Here is a 20844-nt window from a genome sequence, read left to right as displayed (position 1 = left end):
AAAACAATCATGTTCAAAGTGCTTTGCTTCTTGTCTTGCAGATAGAAATGAAAAGTCTGGTCTTCAAACTTTTTAGAAATGGGCATCATGATGGAGTTATTTTATCTTCCTTTTAATAACGTGTTTTCCTTTACAGCACATCAGCGTCTGCTCAGATTGGGTTCATACCAGATTTATTCAGCTCCTGAAGTAAGAAGAATAAATATAAAATATCCTGGGGTCAACCTCTTAAATTGCACCATAATATGTTTCCCATAATGCAACATGTAATCATCTTTTTGTTGAGCCTCTGATGCCTGGTAAATGTCCACAACTCAATTCAAACTACATATTTGCAGTTTGTAACTTTCTGCTATAAAGTGTAACATACAGAATCCCAGGCCAAGCCGATGACATCATCTGGGCTTTTATTCAGACTTTGGAGACCTCCTCACAAACCACAGAAGACATTACACACTGTTGTTCCAGGCTAAACATTACCCCTGAAGACCTGTAGACTGACTGTAACACTGGTGAAGTACCTCTTTTAAGACTTGCTTTCATTAGTAGTATTTCAATTAAATATGCAACTACTCATGTTATAAAAATATACTGCCTGGGCATTTAATGGGTGGTTTACCAAGCCCAAGCACATGTTTCTATGGCAACAAACCAGTCTCGGGTGGCAATTATTTTTCCTGTCCATCAACCATGAAGGGCCACTGTGGAGGATAAAGGTCGCTGAGAGGAGCCCAGTGGAAATGATGTGTTGATATGTGAATCCCCAACTGCTTCCTTAGTGACCAACACAACCTCCGAGCTCGCACCCATCAACAGCATTACGCAACTGGCAGTAAAACAACAGCGGTTGTTATGGCAGCCGACTTGTTTGTCCCTGTGGGAATGAGGCACTGATCCCATGGTTCATTCTCAAGTTGCAAAACAGAATCAGAAACAGAGGGGATAACGTGAAAAGGATCGGGCATTACGTTAGGGACCTCGGTCGAGTGGTTTAATTTGGATACACTTTTTATGGTTTGCATAATTAGGAGCCAGATGAGGGCGGTTCGCCACAAGAGTATAGTGTGATGCAAGAGAAACAGGAAAGTAATGGTCAATTCTGTTTTAACGGTATTGTTACGAGTAAAAGGGTAAACAAACACGAGCAGCCATGATGAGTGGCGAGCCTCACCTCCCTAATTTGTGTTTTCCTAAGCCTGAACAAGCACACAAAGACACACACTCTCACACACAAACACTCCACCCTGAATGTCAGCGTTGCACTCTTTACACACGAAAACACACACCACAGCTGCAGCCTCAGGAAAATGGGTGTCCTGAGAGGAGCCTGAGAGCACCCTCTGCCGACTGAAAGACCCTCCTCACAGCAGCGGCCCCTCGTCTCTCACCTTGTTGTGTATCACCACCACGTTGTGGCTGTCTGCACTCAGCCACGTGTCCATGGCTTTGCAGATGCTGCAGATTTTGTCCAGAGCTGGAGCGTGGTGGTCCGGCCAGCCAAAGTCCAACACCTGAGAGAGGGGGGAGGGAGATGTTCAGTCAGATTGATTGTCATATCAAGTGAAGAGAAGAGAAGGGAAGAGAAGAGAAATTCACTCTACCTTTGGATTAAGTTGGCTGATGTCATAACGCTTCTCACTGAGGTTGAAGAGCTAAACAAGAAGAACAAGGTAGACACCATTATTACAAATCTTTGGCATTTTCATTGTACAGACTTCAACAACCAATACAACCATGTAAGTCATTTGTTACAACCATGTCATACCACCTACAGGAGTGTTTTTGAAATGATAACCCCGACTGGAGTGAAGCAATGACCTGCTAGCAGTCACCGTTTTGTAGTGCACCAATATGTCCTGGTTAGCTACACGAAACCATCCTGAATCTGACTAACATTTTGGTTACAGAACTTACGTAGTCAAAGGGATCCATTTTAGACAAGTTTTGTTCACCGTTTAAAGTTTCCAAATCATTTTGTTTTACACCAGCCTGTTCTTAAAGTCAATGTTTACTTGAATTTTGATCCAAAACCAAAATAAAGTAACAAATGCACTTATTTATAACCACACTATGATGTTTACTTGATACTTTTTTAAAAAAGTAATTTGTTTATTTGTGGTTTTTTTCCAATGCCGTTTACTTGCATGGGAGAATCATTTTGTAGCAGACAGGGTCGTTTACACACATACACACTAGGTTTCAAATGACACACTAATACAGCAGGAATGTTTCACACCCTGTTCAGAGAGTAAAAGTGTTTAACAGTATCAAATAGCCGCGTCAGTGGCTTGAATCCAAGAATATATCTTAGGGCTGTGCGTTTGTGTCGTAAGTTTTACCTTGACTGTAAAAGCAGTTATCAACAGTAACAAAAGATAGTAACAACAGCATCAGATGAACAGATCTGTACACACTTGCAGATAACAAAGATAGCTCAGATGTTGGGTCTAAAAGAGATCAGCTGTGTCCAGCTCTAATGACTCGAAGATAATCGCTGTTTTCCTGCCTGAATTATGCGTATGCAGGAGGAGACATGAAGAAAGTGTACCAGGTAGTTGTGTCCGTGTTTGGAGCGCAGCATGGAGGCGACCTCCCGCAGGTTGGCGGCGTAGCTCTGCTCCTCCACGCTGCTGGGGAAGGACACGGAGATGATCCTCTCTGTGATGTACAGCAGGTCCAGCTCATAGTTCTCCTCCAGGGCCTGCAGCAGACTCACACTCCTGGCAGAGGAACCACAGACGCAACTATCATCAACGTGGGTAATGGTGAGGGCTCACACAGCAATGGGGCCAATCCATGCAGAAAAACAGAACTGAGGTGGACTGCTGGACCGCTAAAGATCTGAAGGGAGGAATGAAGTAGCCAGAAGTAATGCTGCACGTGAGCTCATAACACCTGCTGGTGCATGATCACTTTGACTATTTGATACCCGTAACAAGAGAACCGGAGGGTCTAATGTTTGTGAGTTTCGGTTTAATGTGATGGATGCCTTTTTCAGTTTTCTATAGCCTTCATCACAGGCCTTCCTCGACCTCACTTGATGTTAGTTCCTTAGACTCTTTTTCTGATCTTCAATCCACTTGTGGACATATCCGTTGTGACTCTGCAGACTGTTTACATGCATAAAAAGCCACATAACAAACAAGGGGACGGGTAATAACCAGAAAAGCATATGATGGGACCTTTAATATAATTCACAAAAGCAGTAAGACTACTGTATATGAAGTATCAAATTGGCATAGTTGGGAGCCAATGCTATTACCATGTTAACAGAAAGATAATATACTGGATAATACTTATGGAACAGCCTGCACATGTGTATTGAACAAAGCAAAGTACGGCAAACTATATGTGTGCGATAGTTTCTCAAAAATACAAAACGAAGCTCCTGTTTCCTCATGAGTAGGAAGGCAATGTGTATCTTCTATAAAGACTAGGAATGACAGAATGTCAATTCATCCAGTGCCAATTGCTGAAGATGTTCAGTTATGAATAGTGCAATTTAGTGAAAGCTATTTAGTGAAAAGCTATTTATGTAACTGTGTTTAAACTGCATCATGTAAATTGCGCTGACAGAGGTCCACAGCTTCCCCGCAGCGAGGCCCCCCCCTCGCCCTCTAGTTGACAGTTCACGAGCACCCCCCCTGGGCTGCTTACATCACCGGGTACACTGAGGTCCTGAATGTTCTCAATGCAGCCAATTACCCTTCAGATACACACAACACAACACTGAACCTCTACAAGAAACAAATATCCTAATAAGGATAAGGCAACGCAGCATATAAATACCCAATCCCCGATGGCATCACTCAATCCCAGAGGGAAAAGAACATGTTCTTCTTCTGTATTAAACACATGTTGTGTTGTTAGATGTGGGAAAGAGGGGAAATAGAGCGAGGGGAAATTGATTAAACATGGAGGATTGTGAAAATATTGCAGCATACCAAAGATTACAGTACGTAGGCTCCAAAACCAACAATCTGATGGTTATTGGTGGAGTTGGTCTGGTGTGAAATCGGGTCAGAAAGAAAGTAGTCCTTGCCTCGATCGATCTGTAATTAAGCTTTTACTTAAAACAGAAAATGACCACGCAGAAAGACCTGCAGCGTGGTCAGTAAAGCTTTCCAACTGACTGCATAAGAGTCCAAAAATCCAATACTTATCTCATTATCTTCAATAAAGACATTACTCTAGAGAATTGTTGGAGCTATGAAACATGGCTTGTTGATGGGAAAATAGTTTAACACAAAGATAGCTTTATATACATTTAATAAGGTAATGATGGATTTTTCACGTCAAAGTGAGCGATTCTTTAAAATGCCAGAGCTGATCAGGGGCCTCATTTATAACGCCGTGCGTAGGATTCACGTGGGAAGGTTGCTTACGTAGTAGAAATCCAAAAAATAGGTACAGAAATGTTCCGACATTTTCCAATTCACCAAACATTGCGTACCGGCGAGGAAAGTGCGTACAGCACTTCCTACGCCGGTTTCCCTTTATAAATCACAACCGACTCGAAATGCGGTGCAGCTTTTGCGGGCTTCACGTAACGCCCATATTTGCCTATAAATAGTCAAAGAAACGCCCATTCATTCATTCATTCTGACTGACTTTATGAAGAAGATCGCAGGAAATGACGACAGAACAGCTAAAAAAGACATCTCACACCGTGTCAGATTCTGGTTATTTTGGGGAGGTCGAGATAAATCATATTGTTTGGTGAATGCAGTTTGAACAGGGGAGCAGCATGGAGGTCGGATCTTCACCAAAATAAATAAATAAATGGCCCGAAAAAAGGTTAATGACAAAAACAATACACATCCTTCCTCAGGCAGTGTGTTTGTACCGGGGACAGGAGACACCCCCTTGATTAGAAACTGTAAGAAGTGATCGGGGAATCCCCCCGGTGTGGAGTCATGACGACTAGATCTGAATTATGTTTTTGTATTTGGTGGTTTGTGTCCCAGCTGTCGATCAGCTGTGCGCAGCGGCTCCACTGCAGCCTGTGTCTCAACCCCCCGCAGCAACCCTATATCCACCAGTTAGAGGAAATACAACAATGTGTTGTGTTATATTAGCTGCACAATTGACCACATATGGTGTTCTTAGCTTCCATACCTCCTGTGTTTTATGAGCGACTTATCAAGTCTTGGCAAACGGCATAAAACACGATTAAACATGATAGTATATAAAACCATGCTCGTATCTACAACCTATAGAAATGCAAAACGGCGTCAGTTTAGACGTAATTCTGTCCTCCTGCTTACCGCATCATTTATGAGAAAACATTTCATAACATTAACACAACATATTCGAGATGGTTTTAAATAAAATATCCGTATTTATTTATTTCTCCAAGTTATGTTTTTGTGTGCACTGAGGAGTCTCAAACAAGCGTTTGTTTCATCATTTTAAGATCAGCTTTAATCAATGTTTGAAAATGAATTCTTCATATATGATAAATGAGAGGTAACATTTTATTTATGGTATTATTTCCACATATTTCTCTCCATTCTTCCTTCTGCCAACGGTGTCGCAGTTTCTCGTCTCTCCCGTTGTTGTGCTTAGTGCGTACGCATGGGTTAGAGTTTGCGTGGAGGACCGCACATTTTCCCGTCAAGTTAGTATTTTATAAATCGCAAATATTGCGTAGAAACTGGCGTACGCCATTTTTTTGAGCGTATACCCCTTTATAAATGAGGCCCCTGGTCTTTTTCAGAACTTGAACTTTATGGGACGGCGATATGAGGAGGTGGGGGCGGAGGCGCCTGGACCCCAGGGGCCCAGACTGCAGCATATTTCCCACATTTGTCAGCTGTGCGCGGCTCCTGAAGGAAATTGCTCATATGTCTGGGAGAGAGGAGCTCTTGAGGGTTACTATACTGTAAGCACTGCTCTGTACTGTACATCTGGAGCCACTCACAACCTGCTTACTGGAAATGATGCATCTGCAGTGATGGAGGGAAACATGCAGTATATGTGATGGTAGGGTTAGATTTGTTTTAAGGGTATTTGGTTTGTGTTAGGAGTTTTTCACATATCTCCATTGCGTCTTATGAATGTACTCTCTTTTTAACTGTTTGTAAATGAATACATTAATTATATTGACATAGTGCATGTTCTCTCATATGTTGCAGCAAACATCTTAGTTTAAAGTTGTTGTGTTTGTGATTTGCATAACCTTTTTATATTTTACCTCTTTTTTAAGTTGCTTTTTAAGATTTTGCAGAGATTAAAAAAGAATAATAATAATATTTAAAAAAACATAGAAAAAAAGGACTTTAAGGATATAGTAAACGGATATATAATTAATACTAATCGAAAATTAATTAATTGTCACATAATACCAGAGGGATATTAGTAATGTTTTGTGTTCTATATTTCACATCTATCATCAAACATATGAACTAGATTTGTTATTCTCATGGTTATCTGTTCCATTCTGTATAAGTCATTTACTAGATTCCTCCATTTTGAATTCATTGATTTATCATCTTTTAACCAAGTCCTTGTTAGTACTATATGTACGTTTTTTTCTAGTTATTTTACTTGTATGTCTTTATTATTCTTTCTGTCCCTTTTTTTCTATATCTCTTTGCATTTTGTCCTCTGTTTTTCTCTGTCTTTGCATATGTATGTCTTTGGCCTCTGGCTGCAGTCGTAGACTTGTGGTTTGGTTCTTTTCCAGACACCAGCATGCGTTGACCGGCTGAGCTCAAACCTGCTTCTCATCAGCACCACAGATGAACCGATTGCTCATTTTCTTGCACGTTGCATTCAAAGAATGACTCGTTATCTCCTCACGCTCAATTTCAGAGCCGTGCTGATCTCATTGGTGGATTCGGATCAACACCGACTGTGAATGTTTTATCAGGAAACCTGAGACATTGCGCCGTTAAACATCTCGCCAGATATTTCTGAGTCATATGAGGGAACCTCTTCTATCAAAACACTGAGAGGCCTCCTTGATCCTACACTTCCTCATGGTGAACATTTCTCACAGTCTCAATGCTGAGTCTAAATGAAACGTAACACTTGAGGATTGACATTATTATGGTTATCAGTACAGTTATTCCATATTAATACTGCACTAATCATTGTGTTTGTACTTACAATGGATCATCTGACTATGTGTCAAATGTATCTCATGTAATGACAAAACAGCAGACAATTATCACCCAGCCTTCGAGCGTTTAAGCTCATTGTTTTGGTTTTCGGCCCAAAATCTCCGGCCTGATCCAATTTGTTTTGAAAAGCGGTAGAGCTCTGTATACTTCCTGTCCTGCATTATTGTTGGTCTTCTGCGTCAAATGCACTTGTTAGTTTTAAGCAGTTTAAGTCACCCTCTTCCTGTTTTTAGTAGAGTTCTAGTAGACTAAAAGTTTGGACATTTCAATCATATCTAAGTTGAAGAAAACTCACACTATGCTCCTAGTGAGTATCTTTTCAGAGTAGACAGGCCAATCGACCATCCAATTACCTTTTAGTTTTGTTCGGATTTAATTATTGGTAGCGGTCTTGTGACAGTCGAGATTTGTTCTCCATTTTTATAGAGCTTTTGAAATTTAGATTTTATTATGGATGTTAAGAGTAACCTCTGAACTCGAGGTGTTTAATGGTTTGAACAATTATTTTAGAAATTATATTTTTGAAATGAGATGTGGTTACCTGTGAGGAGTAGATTAGCCTGTAAAATGAATAGGATTGCTATTGGATAGCATTAACTTTAAAGAACAATGTGAGAAGTACCTGCACTACATTTCAGAATGGTGTGACCTCTACTATCAGCTATGTTTGGGGATGAGTTTAATTGTTAGCCTAGAACAAAAAGTAACTAAGTAGACAAAATTAAAACACTTGTTTATTTACCTAAAATGTCCATCCTATTCAATCTTACATTTAAATCTTGTTTATTTTGAGGCAGATGAGGGTGTGCATATCTGTGTATCAGCTCTGAAGCACAACCCTGCATACTGTAGGGATACAAATCTGTCTGTACAGAATGTAAATAAGCCTGTCTGGACCCACTAGTTTGATTGGATACATTCCTTCAGCCAGAACATTACACAAGAGACAACTGTCACATGACCGAGCTGCTATGCACTTTTGAAAAGCCTTTGATTTTCCTTTATATGGGTGAAAAATGACTGTAATCTAAAACTCTGAATGTGCTGTTAATAGTGACGGTGTATCAGACGTAGAACTGTTTTTATAACTCCGTATATAGTAATAATATGACTTGCCACGAGGGAGTCATACTGTCACTCACACTTCAGCACGGGCTGTTGTGGTGTCGAGTTTTACCCATTAATTACACAACTGACAACATCTGTGACTCCCTAAGGAGAGAGGTGAGAGGGGCTGACACCAAATATCTTTGTGTCCAACTGAACAGTGTGGGGTCCAGTTCAATGGCAGGGCATGTAGCTTCACTAACCCTGGTAACTCTGCAAATATCATATTACGTCCAAACCTTTCCTTTGCCATGCCTCATATCTGACTGTGATAAGGTTGTTCTTGAAATTCATTTCACTTCCTTCATTATCTTTTTGTGCTTTTGGAGCAAACAGTGGAGATAAGCCTTTAAAAGATCATTCAAAAAAGACAGTCCAATAAGCCGAATGAAGCCTTTTATGGGAAATGTGCAGCTGGAAGAGAACAGAAGATAAGAGATGAGTTCCTACCTCGATGGTCTGCGCCGTGACTCCATGCTCTTTGAAGACTTTGTTGAGCCCTAAGAAACAAAGAAAACACAAGAGCTTTAACAGAGGCCTATGCATATGACTTTGAAAATATCAAAAGTAATATTTTGATATTCGGGTTATTGATATAACTATCAAAAGTGCTTGATAATATATAAATAGGGTAAAAATACATTAAAATAGAATATCTGACAAACAATAGAGCTTATTGGAAACCACCTTAGAATGGACGACTTCCTTCACCACCATTTTTAACAGTTCTTTATCAGTTTTAAGCTACACCAAAGCTTCCATATATTGTCATAACGCCAATAAAGTCACCAATAGTTCCATGATTGTGGATGTGCAGGGTTTATACAATAAGGCCGTCCCATAACCAAACTGTTCTTCAATTACACCACAAGTTCGATTTTCTTTATGTTGTTGAAGTATAGCTGTAAGGGTAACCATGCCTAGGGTACATCATTTCAAGATGTATGAGTTACAAAAGTTATGATGACACATTCCATTTGAGTTGGCGTTGAACATCTTCAACAAAGCATTAATCAATATGAAATGAGTGATCAAGGTCAAACTCATGTAGGAACTGGAATGCAGAAACTGGAGGATAAAGGAGAACATGTTAGTATTGGAAACGCTCCGGTCTCCATTTGCAGTCGGTTTGTAGTCCAAGCTGTATTAACAGCAGTTTGAGCATGTTTTGGTTGAATGCAGGTCAACAGTTTGTGCGGAGAGCAAAAAAGGCCATATGCATTGACATAAATGCTATCTTGGAACCCATTGACAGGCTTTTATTACCTTAACATTTGCTTTTAAACTTGCTTATTTTTGAAAACAATCCAGTTTTAGACGTCCCATCTCAAATCAAATCAAATCTTATTTATATAGCACATTTATAAACGATTTTTGATCGAGCCAAAGTGCTAAATCTCAACTCCAACTCCATTCTAGCATCGTAAGTTGTCATGAGAAGCAGCTGCAAATGTGGTAAATCAGACCGTAAACAATGAGCGGCACACGGAAGTCTTGGCCCGATATCTGCTGGCAACAGGATAATGGACAGCCAACAAACACTCATCCAACCCTAACCCTAGTTTGAAGTTGTATTCAGAATGGCAAGGTTATTTTGCTTGACTTTACATCCAAGGCCACATTTTAGACAAGGTATGCAAAGTGCACCTTGTGAGGCATGTCGTATACACTGGGTGTTAGGATCCCGTCACATGGCACCCATGCAAAGTTAAGCAGAGACCCTTGCAGAGGAAGTTTTGGCTCCACTATGCCTCGTTTCCCTCGCCTCCCCCTCAAACGAGCTCAAGGAGGGGTCAAAGGCCATGTGGACTTGTTCACTCCCCTGTGGTGATTGGGTCACATGTACACAGGAGGGGGAACAGGGGAGGGGGAACAGGGGAGGGGGAACAGGGGAGGGGGAACAGGGGAGGTGCAAAGCACTGATAAAAGTGTGGAACTACACCACAGAAGACACGTGCAGCTGTGGATCAGTGCAGACAATGTCCCACCTACTGGAATGTGCCAATGCCCCCCGGTGCAGTACAGAAGACCTGGCAGAACCTACCCCACCAGCTGTGGCCTGTGCCCGATACTGGCAGAACGACATCTGAGATTGCTACGGACTCGAAGAAGAAGAAGAAGGAGGGGGCTGTTATCCATCATCATCCATTAGATCACCCTGGCTGGCTGGGCATCGATGTGAGGAGCACCGCTCGCTTCCTTGGATGACTTTCAGCCTGCTGTGCCAAGCTGTCTGTCAGTGTACACATTTACCAGAGATACCATCCAGCATATTAGAGTCTAGTAATCATGAGGGGACCCATTCCTGGATAAACTTCCAATGATGTGTTAATGCATCCCAAAAGGACCGTTTGCAGCTGCTTCTCATGACATATGTGCTTTCCCCAAGTTTTGAAAAATCAGGCCTTAAAGGTGGGGTAGGTAAGTTTGAGAAACCGGCTCGAGATACACTTTTTGTTATATTCCATGGAATGCTCTTAACATCCTGATAGCAATGAATATCTGAAGTGCTTTGACAACAAATCCATTAAAAAAACGTCATCAGTGGAAGCCGTGGCGCTGTAAAAAGCACCACCAATCATCTGAGCCGGCCCGGCTAAAGTAGCTGGATGGCCTACCTGCCTGTCAGCCTTCCATCTGTGCACAAACTTATCTCGTGCCCTCATTGGTCATGTGCGCGTTCGTGTGAGTTGGAGGAGGGGCTCTGTAAGGAAGTGGCAGATTTTGCCAGATTCCGGCTGTGTATTTTCAAATTCTAGAGCACTCGAGCTGGTTTCTCCAAAATTACATATCCCACCTTTAACCGTAAAAACTAATAATTCAAAGTCAGCTGTAAAAGGCTTGGGAATTCCTCAGGTTGTTCTGCTAACTATTTAGCAAAAAAAGTTGAAAATATTTGTGCAACTCATTTTGTCTTGAATTAAATCTATTGGCACTAACCACCATCTTAAACTGCGCTCCAGTAGAGCTATTGAACCGGATGATTAGGAGATTGAAAGACAAATAAATCTCCTAATCATAGAAATCAGGCAGGATTATCCAGCATTTGACACCATTTCTTGTTTGGGAGCAGGCAAACAATTGTAATTGTTACTGGGGCCAAGCACTACAGTATGTGGTCCCAGTTTGGTACCATCTATTTCCTGGGGGAACAAAGTTAGACTCACAGTAGTAACAAGAAAGTTTGCTGAGGTTGATACTTGACATGTTTTGACAGTATATACCAGTGTAATGGCGCAAGCCTTCCTGCATTTGAACCATTTCTTGCAGAAATGCATACATTATAAAATAGCTAAAGTTCCCATATAACACACATTGGTTTAATTGCTGTACACATTCTTAGAGGGACTCAATGGATACCGATACTACAGGTACAAATGCAGACATAAACATATCAGATGAGAGTTTTTGCCAATTCCTTTTCTGTCCAAGAAAATCCAACTCATTCCAACAAACTCTATGCAGCATTCATTTGCTCCATCTTACGTTCACTCATATAGGTCCGTGTCTCAACTGAGGGGACACAAAGCAAATCCCCCATTTTCTGCCTGAGCTTCAGCCTAAACGTTTCAGTATGTTGCCAGGGGCTATAAAGAGCAGAGTCGCCAAAAAGAGACAGAGATGAATGAGCAAGAAACAGCCTTAAGAGAGTCAGACGCAGAGCATGAGGAGGGTTAACAGCGCTGTGGGACTTATTGGGCATGAAAGTCAGGGAAAGCCCAAAGCTCTCTTAAATGGACCGCTGTGAGGTGATCACAACATCTTCACATGATGCTAATGACAAGGTTAACATGTCCGAGAAATGCGGTTTATTAAATGGTGCCACCACTTCAACCAGCATGCAAACAAATATCCTAATTAGAGACTGTCGGAGAGTTTTGAAGAGATGGTGTTTATATTGTGCCACAAAGATGGCAGTTAATTGATCGTTTTTCCTTCAAATTAGTCTGAATTGGTGTGCAGGGCATTTCATGAGCCACAATATGTATGTAAGACTGCAACCATCTGGGAAAATGTAAATGTGACAGGGAAGCTATGCTCGGTAATAAAACACTGTGGTCATATTGATGTTTTTGTCGTTGAAGAACTGGAAGAAGTCGTGATGTTCTGAGTATTGTGATTCTATGAATGGATTGTACTGTGGGGCTAACATCAATGGATCTATTTCTAATTGCTAAGTAGAAAACACTAGCTTCTGAACATCACACATACCAAAGCCTGAAACCTGTTACTTTCCTTTGAGAACTTGTGTTCGGAAGGAGAGGGTGGGGGTGAGGTAGCGGGTGAGGAGGACGGTGGGGGAGGAGGTGGGAAATGGAGTGGGGGGTCCAGCAGGCCTGTTTCCAGATGAAAACCATCTGCGGAGGTTGACTTTACAAGCAGGCCATTCAAATTAACCATCTGAGAAAGAGCGAGGGAGGGAGGGAGGGAGGGAGGGAGGGAGGGAGGGAGAAAGACGTTGGGGGCTGGTAAAAGTCTGCCAAAGACTCGAGTGAAACTGTTCTATAACAAAGAGAAAAAACAAGCGATGAAGGAGCGGACAAGGAAAGAACAAGCGACATGACCCGAGTTGAGTAAATCCATCCAAACATTAATTCAGTCCATGGCGTCCTACCTTTCGGAAAAGGTACCCTGTACTCCATCGCCATGCCCCCCTCAGAGAGGAGAGCCGCCTTCTCAAAGACCCTCCTCGGTTCATCTTTGAAGAGCTGCCTCACACTGCTTTCTGTGCGGCAGTGAAGTTCCCCCGTCAAACCTCTCCCTTCTCTCTGACAGCGGCAGAAGAAAAACGAAATCCCCAAGGTCTCTATTTTGGGCAGTAGCCTGTAGAGTCCATCTGCATGCTCCACTCGGACCGGACTCCTCCACAGCTCCTTGTCTCTGGCTTGTGTCCGCTCTGCCTGTGTGTTGGTCACCCTCCCCCCTCCCACTCAGCCTCCCGTCGTGTTATCTCTCCCCCCTCATATTCAACTTTTCCCTCCCCTCCCTCTCCCTCTCATCTGTGTACAGATCTAAATTGCGACTGCAAACCCTTTCCGTCTCTTTAGGCAAACATGTGGGTATGATGCATGTTTATACACACACAAACATCAGCTGACTGTGTGTGTGTGTGTGTGTGTGTGTGTGTGTGTGTGTGTGTGTGTGTGTGTGTGTGTGTGTGTGTGTGTGTGTGTGTGTGTGTGTGTGTGTGTGTGTGTGTGTGTGTGTGTGTGTGTGTGTGTGTGTGTGTGTGTATTCAACTGATTTCACAAACTGCACTGAGCAATCTGAAACGTTCAATCAAAGTCAACGTTTCAGTTTTTTCAGTGTGTGCACTTCGATTCTGCTTTTGAAGAACTAAGACCTTTTACCAAGATGGTACTGTGTCCTTACTTTTTAAGGTACAGTTTATAATGAAACCTTCTGATTTAATAATAAACTAGAACCAGCCCTCCGACAAAGCCAAATCTCTTTTCTCGTAACCTTTACTTAAATAAAAAGTCATTTGTGTGTCCTATCGCCCGTGATTTGGGATCTGCTCCAAAAAAACGAGTTCTTCCTTGTCAGATTCCACAGCCTTTCACCACATTCCATAAGAAAAAGTATTGTTCCGTTATCGCGCTGACAAACAAAACGCCCCAAAAACATAACCTCTCTGGCGGAAGTTGAAAATCGAATGATTTGAACCAACTGAGCAGAGAAGAAGAAGAACACAAGACTGATCCAGTGGAGCGAGAGAAGCTCATGTAGTCATAAGACAAATCCTTTTCCTTTTTCATGCCCTGAGGATATATGTCCCGGACGTCACAGTGTAACCACACAGCAAATGCCCATGACTAGACAGCAGCAGCTGCACTGGCACACAGACTTGCACTCATGGAACACTTGAACAAATGCATACGACACTGACGTGATTGCACACTATGCCTGCAACACAAACGCCTGCAACACAAACGCATTCAATCGTACACTTCTAATGACTGTGTTGCAGTCTCTGCCCCTTAGCTAAAGTGCAAACCACATGATGACCTTAGAGGGAAGATGCATGAGCCGTGCAAAAAACCATCTGTCTGAAATACAGGTCCTGCATGAAGGGCTAGAGAAGCTTTGCTGTCCTGTACTGCAGTCTATGAGTAAACTGAGGACACACACAGGGAATGCCAATAACAGCAGCCACACACACACAGAGCCCACACAGAGCACACACAGAGCACACTGGTGGAATGGTTTATATGTTGGTCCTTTTGTGGAGAAAATGGGCACATGGCCTCGGGTGGTAACTCTAATTTGGTTACTTGATCCTTCCTTTCCCAGACTAAATACAACTCACAGGAAGTTGTGTCATAGACAACTAGTGCCCAGTGAGTCCAAGGAAAACATGCACGCTCTGATTTTGTGTGTGTGTGTTGACCTAACATACACACAGGGAACCATGATAACTACTTCCTTAAAGGAACTATATGTAGGCTTACGGGTGATGTCATATAATTAGTCAGGTGTGTCTGATTACCCATCACTCCTTGGGGTGTCTGGATAGAAATGCAATACTTCAATGGTGAAAACCCAAAGCAGTCATAATGCATAAAGACAGAGACATATTCAAGGATGTTTGGTTTGTTTACACTTATTTTTCAATATGTATATCAGCACTGGACACAGGCTGAATTTGATGCAGGACAGTGGCAAAGCATGTTGTATATATGTTAAGGCAGAAATACTTTTTTTGTGCTTAAAATATAAATATGCGGATATGCAATAACCAAGTTGTTATTTAGTGGGAAAGCTGATACAGCATTCCCACTATCTGTTCTTCGAATTCTTTATTATTATTCCGCCGGGATTTTGGCCCTCTTCTCCTCCCGCATTGAACATCGCAGAAACTCCGTTCAAACATCAAAATGTTCAGCTCGGTCGGGAATCGATGGCTATTACTTTTCTCATTCATAACTTTCATAATTCCAGAGATACATCCCATAATTCATCACATTTTTAACATGGAAGTCAATGGAGAAATTCTTCAGACTTCAACAAATCTTCATGCGACTTCAACTGCTAACTGTTCATTCCTACTTTCACTCAGAAACCTCCTTCCAACTTTAAAATGTTACACATCCTTCTGACATTATTCATGTAAAACAACTTTTAAATATGATTCTTACTTTTAGAGATATTAAACATTGTTCAGACCTTGTTTTAGAGGTTTTCTTCAGATTTTAACATTAACTAGAGTGCGTGATGTCACAGCTAGAGTGTAGGACATCTTGAAATTTGCCTTCATATTTGTTTTTAAAACTGCCATAATTCCCAAACCCTACATTCCTGAGACATAATTTTTCATGACAAACGTAGGAAAACATCTCGTAGCTTGAAAAATGACAAATAATTAAGCAAAAATAATTAAACAAAATGCCTCTTGAGGGCATATAGTGACAAAAACGTTCAACATGTCTCCATTAAAGCCCAATTGTAATTTCAGGCTGAAATTTCCTCACGGCAGCAGCCGCACACCTTTAGTTAAACTGCCTAAAAGGCCACATTATTGACCCGAAAGTACACAAAAAGCACACGTCAGATACTCAAGGTCCTTGAGATGCTTCACGCTTTGAAATTTCACAGATATCTGTCACGGTTCTTCCACAAAACGTTCACATGTAAGAGGTTCATCTCTCATTCAGAACAATGGAAACCTGTGATCTCTACACACCTCGTTAGCTCAAATATAAACACCTGTGTCATGGAACACGATGATGTCATCGCTCCAACTGACATGCTCAGAGCAGCAGACTTCAGATAATGGTTAATGGTCCTGCCCTCAACAGCTCTACATCAATTATGGGGTGTCATCATATGCCGTTTCCATGGAAACATTACATTAACTCCTATGAAAATGTTCAAAAAGTGCTCAAACTTCACATGTGTGCTAACAGTCCAGCCGTGAAGACATCTACGGCAGGGGTTCCCAACCCCCGGTCTGCGGACCGGTGCCGCGAAATAGCTGTGAGTTTATCGTAATATTTGCAGAATTATATATCAAAATATTTTATCATAATATTTTTTTCAAAAAGTGTTTCATTTGTGCACCTATACCAGTCATATTATTTCATCCAGTAGCCTATTAATCTTTCACCAGAAAACCGTTGAAAATGGCTTTTATGATGTTCCGAGGGATTCGGCGGCTCAGCCTGGTCTCAGCCTCTCGTGCGCACGAGAAAGTTACCGGTGCGCCAAGTAGGAAGAGGAGCGCACAGGAGACAACGGTTTAATTGCAGACTGTTATGTTTATGTGGGGAAATGGCAGTGCATACATTATTTGAGATATATTTCAAACTCGGACTTCATTTTAAGGACATGTCGGCCAGGGGTGTAGAACTATTTGTTTAAGCACCGGATTGGCAAAACAGGAGAGTAAACCAGTCTGCCTTGATCTATGAATTCATGTCCGGGACTCTCACGGTATCTGCTGCCCGCAGCTGTTTGATAGAAGAAAACCTCCTTCACTTCATGAAATGGCTGCAGCATCAGGAAGCAGCGGGACGTATACTCTGCCTCTGCAGCACCAGCGGGTAAAGATGTGCCTTTTTACGCACCGCCTTCGCTGTGTTTACCTTCATCAGAACAGCTTAAGAGTGACTGCAGGCTGCTACGTGTTAACCACACACATCTCTACACACACCTCTACACACATCGAACTGCCGATTACTCCCCCTTTTATTAGTTTTATGAAGGAGATGTCCAGTCACCAAGGCGCATGATGTGTGTGTGTATGTGCTCTGCTCAGCTTAGCTCGGTGTGTTTGTGTCTGTCCGACACCGGCATTTGTTTTCAAATGACCATGAACAGTAATGTACACACATCTGGCTAACTCCATAGGTAGCCTGTATGCGGGTGTTCCCAAAATAAATTAGTTTAATCTTAATCTCGATGTAGTGCTAAATGCTGTCGAACGTGCACCGGAACAAACGACACTATCATAATATCTTCTGAAAACAAATGCCAGTGTCACACACACACACACACACACACACACACACACACACACACACACACACACAACACACACACACACACACACACACACACACACACACACCACACACACACACACACACACAACACACACACACACACACACACACACACACACACACACACACACACACACACACACACACACACACACACACACACACACACACACACACACACACACACACACACACACACACACACACACACACACACATACACAGACACACACACACACACACACACACACATACACAGACACAGACACACACACACATGTACACACACACACACACACACACACACAGACACACACACACACACACATACACAGACACAGACACACACACACACATGTACACACACACACACACACACACACACACACATACACAGACACAGACACACACACACATGTACACACACACACACACACACACACACACACACACACACCCTGGTGACCGGACACACACACACACACACCACACACACACAGACACACACACACACACACACACACACACACACACACACATACACAGACACAGACACACACACACATGTACACACACACACACACACACACACATACACAGACACAGACACACACACACATGTACACACACACACACACACACACACACACACATACACAGACACACCACCACACACCACACACACAACACAACACACACACATACACAGACACAGACACACACACACATGTACACACACACACACACACACACAGACACACACCACACACACACACACACACATACACACACACACACACACACACAGACACACACACACACACACACACATACACACACACACACACACGTACACACACACATACACACACACACACACACACGTACACACACGTACACACACACCACACACACACACACACACACACACACACACACAGACACACACAGACACAGACACACACACACACACACACACACACACACACAGACACACACAGACACAGACACACACACACACACACACACACACACACACACACACAAAATGCGCCTTCTCCTTGTTTTCCCATCACTGGATTATCCGTAAATCATACAAACAAAACCAAAACGTTGATTTATCTGTTTTCCCGTTTTGGTTTAAAAACTGAATAACGTCGGTTTTTTGGTTTTCCGTTTTTCCGAAAAACCAAAAAACGACACTGGTTCTTTTTTAAACGTTGTTGATATGTTTTGGATGCATATTGTTCTAGTATTTGTTCAGGCTGTTACAGACAATTAGCCTCTGTTGCTACCTGCTGCTGGTGAGTAAATATTAAAATCAGTTCAAATTAACAACCGGTCCGCGATTTTCTTTTAATGGATCTGCCGGTCCTTGGCACAATAAAGGTTGGGAACCCCTGATCTATGGGACAGTTTTGAGATTTCTTCAAATGTCGTTGCCATGGCAACACAATGCTCGCCATGAAACACGTTTTTCTCATAACTTCAGTGAAAATACTCCAAACGGCCCAAAACTTCACAGGTTTGGTAACGATGCAGCCATCAACACATCTAAGCGTATTATGGGGTGTCATCAAATGCCGTTGGCATGGCGACAGATCATTCACCATCAAGTTAGTTCAACAGTTTGCAGTTCAAATATTCTGCTGCTTTTCCAAGCCTTTTTACTTTCTTTTCTTCTCTCATCACACATTCAAGCCCCCAGTGTTCATGTTTCATTTCAATCTAAATTCTTCACTTTCTTCTTACACATTACATTTCAGCATAGCAGTTTAGCGTCAGCTTTTCAGCATAAAGCATTCCTACTAGCAATGTCTTCAGGAATTGCATTCTCTAGTTATTATTTTATTGTTGTTGTATTTGCTACTGTGCATGTGCCTGTATCACCTACGTTAGTCCCAGTGAAGGCATTAACATCCACTATAACCAGGCTAGAGTGGTGGATGGGTGTTTACCATCTTCAACTTCGTGGGAGGACAGAGATCATCTAACATGATGCCCAAGATGGATTGAAAAACTGTCATTGAAAAACTGTCTGAAAAGGGCAGGTACTTAAAGCATAAGTATAATAGCATCTATTATTAATAGAGGCCATTGTTGTACATTAACCTTTACTCCAATTGTTGGACAAGGCCTAACCAAATGTTTAAGTTGCATAACCTTACCCATATCATAATGAATTTGCTATAAACACAATCCATCCCTAATCAGTACCATACTGTTGTTACAATACGAAGATAATGTATGAAGCAAGCATTTTATGAAATGTTGGCATTATAGTTGATCTACGGATATACAGTATGTCCCATGTGTTTGTCAGTTGGTTGGTATCATTAGGGTTTTAAATATGTATCTGACATTGGTTTATGAGTTTAGTAAACCTTTAAATGATGTCGCTGACCTTGAGCTTTAACCCTTTATGCATGTGTGTGTGTGCACCGCAGGAGGCACAAATAGATCCTTCTGTATCAGGTTAAATTGCACTGACAAATCCACACTGTGTCTGCCTTTGAAAACATGTCAAGTAAATTGGTCTAATGGGAACAGAATCAGCAGCCTGGCAGCAATCCCAGCACAGAAATCCCTGCTCGTCTTGTTTCACCACTTGAGTTTCAGTATGGCAATTGGATACATTATCATCTAGCAACAAAAGCTGGTACTTGTGATGTGTAGGTTTTTTTGGAAACTCCAACAGATTAGCGGTAAATTGGATTTGTACTATTCTGAGGCCAGTCCACACTGCCAACAGTTAACAAGTATCTCTGTATCATATGAAGTGTACATATGAGGTTGTTCTAAAGCATTAAATCAACATGTTTTAGTTGTTTTAAGATGTACTTCCTGTAAAAGCAGTGCAGCTGTTTTTCCCGCCAGCTGGAACTCCTCTATCCACACTATTAATAACCTTCCTACATCAAATACATGATCTGTTGGCATGTGTCATAGAGGCAGATGAATGTGCTCTTTCAGCTCGGTAATCTAAGCGAAAGAGATGGCTTAACTTTAAAAAAAAAGGTTGGTGGATAAAAAAGGAATTCAAGTTGAAACTCACCATGGTGTCTACATGTTTGAGAGGATGGTCACTGCTTGGTGCCTGATCAGAAAAAACAAAATAGAGAGAAACAGAAAGTTAGATCAATACCTGCAACAATTTGTACCTCAGAATGTGATATTTTTTAATGTTGTGTCCGGTCACATCATCTCCTGAAATGCTATGTCGCAGTTACGCTCAGCGCCATTCTTTGCCCTAATGTGGCCTGGTGGAGCAGAGTGGAGCTCCACCTTGAATGCGTGGGACCATCTATAATCCCTCTGTGCAAATATTTACACAAAGAGACAGGACTGCTTCCATTAGCCAAGACCAGAGAGTCCATCCGTGGAACTCTCTTTTTCAATGCCATATAGAGCTATGGACAGAGAGAGAGGACAGGGCCAACAGAGAGAGAGACATTGGGGACAGAGAGAAAGGAAAGAGAGTCGAGAGATAACTAAAAGAGAGTAAGAAGTGGGTGGGTGGACACTCAGGGTCGGCTATAAAACAGAGGTTCATGGCAAAGAGCAGAAGAAGAAAACATCAGAGCAATCCGTGATGTCATGAGCTT

At 42.0% G+C, this 20844-nt stretch overlaps 1 protein-coding gene across 15 annotated transcripts in view; it reads right to left on the bottom strand.

Moving 5' to 3' along the window:
* The window catches only part of tns1b (tensin 1b), a 249357-nt gene that overhangs the window by 68275 nt on the left and 160238 nt on the right, over positions 1–20844 (bottom strand). For 12 of the 15 annotated variants that reach the window (XM_034221400.1, XM_034221402.1, XM_034221408.1 and 9 more), the window contains 5 exons: positions 20295–20336; positions 8685–8734; positions 2549–2720; positions 1602–1652; positions 1389–1511 (listed from right to left, as the gene is read on the bottom strand). In XM_034221400.1, coding sequence (XP_034077291.1) covers positions 1389–1511; positions 1602–1652; positions 2549–2720; positions 8685–8734; positions 20295–20336 — 438 coding nt within the window. Of the gene's footprint in view, positions 1–1388; positions 1512–1601; positions 1653–2548; positions 2721–8684; positions 8735–12849; positions 13115–20294; positions 20337–20844 lie in introns of those variants that run through there. The other 3 variants (XM_034221406.1, XM_034221413.1, XM_034221412.1) reach the window with 2 other exon arrangements.

The sequence above is a fragment of the Gymnodraco acuticeps genome, unplaced genomic scaffold (genome assembly GCF_902827175.1).
Source record: "Gymnodraco acuticeps unplaced genomic scaffold, fGymAcu1.1, whole genome shotgun sequence".
Taxonomy (NCBI): Eukaryota; Metazoa; Chordata; class Actinopteri; order Perciformes; family Bathydraconidae; genus Gymnodraco; species Gymnodraco acuticeps.
The sequence above is the reverse complement of the archived record's forward strand: the minus strand, read 5'-3'. Positions and strand labels throughout refer to the sequence as shown.